At 38.8% G+C, this 6,963-nt stretch overlaps 2 protein-coding genes across 2 annotated transcripts; one reads left to right on the plus strand and one right to left on the minus strand.

The window, feature by feature from the left end:
- Nucleotides 1-3,789, minus strand: LOC107749470 (DEP domain-containing mTOR-interacting protein-like). The gene is made up of 9 exons (XM_016564642.1): nucleotides 3,737-3,789; nucleotides 3,354-3,532; nucleotides 3,090-3,213; nucleotides 2,076-2,254; nucleotides 1,660-1,869; nucleotides 635-772; nucleotides 401-471; nucleotides 213-317; nucleotides 1-126 (listed from the first exon to the last, which is right to left on the minus strand). Exons 1-9 carry the CDS (start codon nucleotides 3,787-3,789, stop codon nucleotides 1-3), a joined length of 1,185 nt encoding a protein of 394 aa, XP_016420128.1.
- A 1,274-nt stretch (nucleotides 3,790-5,063) lies between these two features.
- LOC107749523 (transcription factor MafB-like) lies at nucleotides 5,064-6,594 on the plus strand. Its single transcript, XM_016564700.1, has one exon. It carries the CDS (start codon nucleotides 5,246-5,248, stop codon nucleotides 6,176-6,178), a length of 933 nt encoding a protein of 310 aa, XP_016420186.1. The 5' UTR covers nucleotides 5,064-5,245; the 3' UTR covers nucleotides 6,179-6,594.
- The last annotated feature ends 369 nt before the right edge of the window (nucleotides 6,595-6,963 follow it).

Below are 6,963 nucleotides of genomic sequence, written 5' to 3' on the forward strand. Positions count from 1 at the left end.
TTAATCCACTGGTTCCATCACTTCCAAAGTAACAACACGGGGTCCAGTCATCACCACCTTTGAAAGAGTACGATAGTCCAGGTGAAGCACACTGCGTCCATTCACTCGGCACACAAACTGGCGTACCTAAGCAAGATTGGAGACCAGCTGATATTGGATTCTAAATTTTTATTGTGTAAGCAACTGTGTTTGTATTTACGTGTTATGATCACCTTAATTCCTGCTGCCGCAGCAGGGCTTCCAGGATCCACAGCCTGAACATAACAAGGTGATTTTCCTCGTACTACAAAGCCCCAGCCTAGGGCATCACCGAGGATCTTTAATTATAAAACTCACATAAACAATCTGTAGTTCAAGGTTCTTTTCATGGCCAGCTAAGCATGATGTATGCAAGACTTACCGTAAGAACTCTTTTTACATAAGGAGCACCTGGAGATAACAGCTCCTCACAGGTTACATGTCTTTTCAGCACTGTCAAAAACAATAATACACATTCTATCAGTCACTACATTAGAAACTGATAGAATTATGTCACTACATTTTTTGCATAGACTTTTAGAATGCTTTTTCTTTTGGAATATAATGATTGTGCCTGTAATAGATTTTCAAAAGCATGCAAATGCTCTCCTATAACCTGATGTAGGATTGCATCGTACTGTGAGGGCAGCGGTAAGGGAAGCAGTGAGTGGGTATGCACGTGAACTATGCTGCTGGTTGGTCAAACTTCCACGTCGTCCATTTGTAGGCACTTTTAAATCCTTAGTAGTTTGAACTGGAATTAGAAATCAGAATTATGAATTAGAAAAGTTTATACAAATTTAGAACAGTTTATACATGGATTTACACTACCGTTTGAATGTTTGGGTTTATGCTCAGCAAGGGTGCCTTTATTTAATCAAATATACAATAAAACAGTAATACTGTGAAATATTAGCACAATTTAAAATTTCTAAAATATTTTGAAAAGTAATTTATTCCTGTAATGGCAAAGCTGAATTTTCACCAGCCGTTACTCCGGTTTTTGGTGTCACATGATCCTTCAGAAATCATTCTAATTTGCTAATTGGGTGCTCAAGTAATATTTCTTAGAATTATTAATGTCGGAAACAATTGTGCTGCTTAATGTTTTTTTTTTGTTTTTTTTAGAACAATTTCTTTTCCTGCATCTTTGTTGAATAAAATTATAATTAAAAAAATCATACTGACCCCATTATATTATATTAGTACTTACAAATATATATCAGTAATTTGCTCAAATGGTTATGTTGGCCTAATGGTAGTCTTGTATTAAATTTTGTCATGTGTCAGGGGGTCCATGAATAGTTTGGGGTTATGAAAAGGGGCGTTTGGTGTAACATTAAATAATGAGAAACCCTAGGTTAAGGAGCTGGGTTGCTGACACGAAGGTTGCAGGTTACATGTATGGGTGTCCATGAAAATGGAGAGTTACTGAGCTCATTATGCTGTGTTATCTCAGCTGTGCCCTTGAGCAAGGCACTTAACCTCATCTTGCTTTATTACTCCAGAGGGGATGACCAGGCAATAAGTGTGCTCCCTCTGGTTAAATTGGCCCATTTGCCTAAGCACCATCTCTCAAGCTCTAACACTCCATATCATAGCACTGAAATATATTTGTAGTATTTGTAATGATTTTACTACCAGATAAGAAGTAACTGTTGCCCACAGATGGAGGAGTTTTGTGCAGTGTGAAGGGGCTGTCAGCCTGGTCTTCTTGGCTTTGGTGTGTTATACAGTCAACCTCTTCATTCTCTGTCTCATGCAACAGTTCAGAAAGACAGCGCCACCGGCGAAAGTGAATGCAGAATTGATACAGCAGCCCGCTGTCAAAGAAGTGGTGCTTCAGAGAGACTGCAGAGTGAAATGAAGAGTGAAGTGTTTCAGCAAGGCAAAGCATGAAGAGAGAATTCACTGCAGATATAACGTTACTTGAAGAGGTCAACGCTCTATACACAGGTATGTTTCATTAGATTAACTTAATAGGCAGTGCATTTAGACCTGGTTAATGGCGAAATACAACACACACTATCGTACTTTAGGTCAGTTATTGTTCTTACCATGCTGAATGATACCATGCTCTAGTAGGGCCTTGCAGAGATCTAGTCCTTGCCGTCGACTCTCTATTTCACCGTTCTGTAGCAGCCAATCAATTAACATGTAACCAGGGAAAGAACGTTCATAAGCCACTCCCTTTTCCTGTCTTAGCTGTAAGATGGAGTCTTTGCTTGTAATCAGACTGTAAAAAGCAACAGATGAATTTCGATGCATGAATTTTGAAAAACATGTTTGAAAGAGACTAATAATAAACTAATAATGAAAATACTTCTACAGCATTTATTATAGGTTAATGTTAATTTCTACATCTACAAATACACTACCGATCAAAAGTTTGTGGTCAGTAAAATTGTGTAAAAAGATTTTTGAAAGAAGTCTCTTATGCTCACCAAGGCTCCATTTATTTAATTAAAATACAGTAAAAACATTAATATTGTGAAATTATTATTACAAATATTATTATTTAAAATAACTGTTTTCTTGTAATGTTTGTAATTTATTCCTGTGATGACCAAGTTGAATTTTCAGAAATCATTTTAATATGCTGAGTTGGTGCTCAAGAAATATTTCTTATTATAGTCCATGTTGAAAACAGTTCTCTGCTTAATAGTTTGTAAAAAACATTATACATTTTTCATGTTTCTTTGATGAATATAAAGTTCAAAACAACAACATTTATTTGAAATAGATTTTTTTTTGTAACATTAGAAATGTCTTTATTGTCACTTTACTGGCAATGGCATCCTTTCTGAATAAAAGTATTAATTCCTTAACTTACTGACCTCAAACTTTTCAATGTGTGTTTTTTTTTTTTTACATTTCAATAACATCAGAACAGGCTGAAGGTCTATACTGAATTTGTGGGATGTAGCTGAAAACTTAACTGACAACATAATACTTGGTGACAGATATTATGTCAGTATTAAATATTACGAGGGAGGACTGCAATTACTCCAGAAATAAGCACCAAATTAACATTTAAAAAAAAAAATTTACTTTCTGAGAAAATGTCTTACTGTTCATACAGCCTCTGTCCACGCATGAAGATGTTAACCTCTATGTTGAAAGGAAATGTGCCGTCATCCTTTCTGAATCTGTACAAGTATTTGGCGTCTTTGAACACGGGCCACTTATCACACACTATAAAGATTAAAAGATGATAGAGTATACATTGATAAAAATAAACGGGTCCTGATATGAGTCAACATAGAAGGAAAAGAGACATGACCTTGTTGTATCATAGGCTACTCTTTGTTTTTGGTGTACAGTAAATAATGTACCGTGATGAATGATATCACGATCCATGAGGTGCTGCATGAGCTGGACAGCAGTCTCTCGATCAGGCATTTCTTTATGAGCAAACAGCCAGTCAATAAGCTCCTGAGCCACAAAACAATTCGGGTACGTTCGCAAATGGTGTCTGCGGTCCTTTATCAACTTGCTATCATGTAGTCGCAATCTTCAAACCCAAGATAGTTGTATTAGCAACCATTATTATGCAAAAATTAAGAAGAGTATTACCTACTGTATAACAGAATAATGTTTCAATATCCAACAAATAATTAAATATATAATGTGTTGAAAAGTGGTGAGAGTCATGGAAATGTCCTTCTGGGACTAGCTTTTTTTTTTCTTTTCTTTTTTAATATAGAGTAAGATGTACCTTAGCTGCTCTCCGGCAATCATTACCTCAGCCTTTTGGCGTCTGATCATCATTGTACTTTGAATGTTTCCCAGTAGCTCCATGAATGTTCTGTCAAGTGTCCGCTTCTGTGCACTTGTTTCCTTCGCTTTATTGGTGCTTTTGTGTTTACTAAACATCCAGTGAACCGAGGCACCAGTTTTTCAATACTGTGAAATGTTGTGTATACAAATAATCTGTCTCTATATCCTTGTTACAAAAACTTTAAACATTGTTCCAAGTTTAGGGTGATTTTACAGCCAAGACTTTCCAGACAAAACATTTAAAGGCAGCTACACTGACGCTGTCTTAACTTACTTTTTTAATGTAAAACTTACCTAGCGTATCGGATATTGGAAACCATTTCAGCAGTTTCTCACAATGGCCACATGGTGTCAGTAAAGGAGTTAACAGAGAAACATACACGGTCATACCACGAGCTTTCTGAGGATCTTCTAGACTGAGATAATCACTTAGATTTGGACTCGGGTCCAAACACCATGTTGACTTAAATTGCTTGCAGTTAAAGCTATTTTTAAAACTTTATTCTCAGTACCAGATTACAGTTGCAATGTCTTACACTCTCAGCAAAAAAGGTACAAAAATTGTCACTGAGGCAGACTAAGGGTAAAGCTAATGATACACTGTAAAAATGCAATGCAGTGCATTGTAGTTCTTTTTATATTTTGTGTTATTTAGTTAATGCTTATTAGCCTTAATTTTAGTATCATGTGCTACCATGATGGTCTTGTGTTGATGACACTGTGCTCTGTCTTTATTATTATTGGTCAGTTTCTGGAGATGCCAACTGTAAATATCAGTACATTTTACAATGACAATCAAGTTTTAATAGCTCAAATTTATTAATATTTTATAATTTCATGACAATTAGGGAAAGTGACATATACAGTCAAAAAATTGCATCCCGTAATGTTTGACACTGTGAGTTGCCACTACGGTATGTATGACAGTGATTGTCATACTGTAAAGTGTGTATGTGTAGGCATGACAGTAGCTTGTTCGTCTTTAATTTATAGACAAAAAAAACCAAAAAAAACAATAGGCCTACACAATACTGAGAATCAACCCTGCATGAAAATAAAAAGTGTGGTAATTTGATTTTGTTTTATAAAACCTTATTAACAGGTTTCTTTTTCGTTGTACAAAATTCAACTTTTTCTTTTGATTTGGAGTAAAAGTAACTTGGACTTGTTTTTTGAGTGACAGCTGTTATAGGAAAGAGGGCGTGGCCTCACTGCGCGGCTGCTTTTAAAGCAGCGTGATTTACTTTCTTTTCAACATACATCCTGCCCTGGTCACCGAGAGACCATCTGAAACTAAAAAGCGACAACTTGCAAAATTTCCGTTTGGAGGGTGGCTGAAAGAGCTGACTTCACTTCCAGCAATTGGTTGGATCGTGTTTTCAGGACATTAATGCAACCTGAACCGCAGTAATAAGTTGTTCACTTCATCGAAACATCAGCAGAAATCATGACGGCGGAGCAGCATCAGCTGAATTTGGACTACGGCGACTTTGACATGAGGTTTGATGTGAAAAAGGAGTCTGCAGCTTTGGGACCGGACCGCTCTTTTATGCAGCAGTGCGGTGTACACGTACCAGGCTCTGTGTCCAGCACACCCATGAGCACCCCGTGCAGCTCCGTGCCTTCATCACCGAGCTTCAGCCCGAGTGGACAGAGGAGCGGTGCTGAAGATCTCTACTGGACCCTGAGCACGGGGGCTTATCCACAGCACGCAGATCCACACTGCCTTGAACTGACACCTGAGGATGTCCGGGAAGCCTTAGGCGCCAATCTCATGCAAGCACAGCCTCCTCAGCTCCACCAGGCAGAGATGGAGGGATACAGGAGCATCGGTCAGTTCCACGCACCAAACATGCATCAGTATCATCAGCAGCAGTACACCGAACTTGGCCACAATCCCGACTTTGCGCACGGCAAAAGCGTGGATCAGTTAATGGAGCATCTCGACTGTTCGTCTCAAGGCGCGACGCACCTGAAGTCCCATAATTTCCATCAGCAGACGCACCACAGGCGCAGCGAGCGCGCGGAGAGCCGCTTCTCCGACCAGCAGTTAGTGTCCATGTCTGTGCGCGAGCTCAACCGACACCTCCGCGGCATGAGCAAGGACGATATTATCCGCCTCAAGCAGAAGCGCCGTACCTTGAAAAACCGCGGGTACGCTCAGTCGTGTCGGCACAAACGCGTTCATCAAAAACACATGCTGGAGAACGAGAAGACGAGCCTGGCGACGCAAGTGGAGCAGCTGAAGCACGAGCTCAACAGGCTGGTGCGCGAGAGGGACGCGTATAAACTCAAATGCGAGAGGCTAGTTGTCGGAATGAACTGTCAGAGTAAAGGACCCTCTTGTGAAAATCCATCGTCACCTGAATTTCTGCGATAGTTCAGCACGTATTTAAGATTTCTAAAGTTTCTTCTAAAAAAAAAAGCATGATTGTTTGCTGGTCTGACCACTGAAACATGCCCAAAAACCAGCTGGAAGACCAGCAAACCATCTTAGACTGATTTTAGGTGTTTCTGTCAGCAGAGGAGACTTTAATTTTGTTATTCAGTATTTTATATTTTCACTAGACTTTATCTCTGACATGTCAAGCTGGTTTTGATAATGCATCTTTTATCTTCTAGTTTTCACAACAGTCTCTATCAGTCATCTCAGCTATGCAAATGACATTTGACCTTTTTTGGCAATAGATGCATTGCATTGGTATTTTTGTTAGTTTGAGTGAACATTTCTTTAATTTGTTTCATTAATCAGTTGTACCATGTGTTCCAGTTGTTCCTTGAAACTCTTGAAGAGTAAACGATTGTGATTGTGATTTTGATTTCATTGTTACCTCCAGAATAAATTTTTGAAGGAAAAAAAAGCATACCGTTTCTTGTTTTTCTTACACTTCCCCAGAACACAGTTCATACTGTATTTTTTGCGCGAAACGTACGTAGCACGGATGTTTTTGTAACCCATCAACAGACTGACTTGAAACACACACAAATGTATTAACCTATACACACACACAAAATATCATGAGAACATAAAAACCCCAGTACACAGGTATGTCTACTTGCAGCAACCTTTGACCTTGCTTAACGGCTGTTTCCTGAGACAACTGTGTTTCTAATGACTCGAGAGACTCTGCGAAGAGCTGCACGGCACTGATTGTACCAAGGTGG

This window comes from Sinocyclocheilus rhinocerous, unplaced genomic scaffold (assembly GCF_001515625.1).
Source record: "Sinocyclocheilus rhinocerous isolate Xijiao unplaced genomic scaffold, SAMN03320098_v1.1 scaffold889, whole genome shotgun sequence".
Taxonomy (NCBI): Eukaryota; Metazoa; Chordata; class Actinopteri; order Cypriniformes; family Cyprinidae; genus Sinocyclocheilus; species Sinocyclocheilus rhinocerous.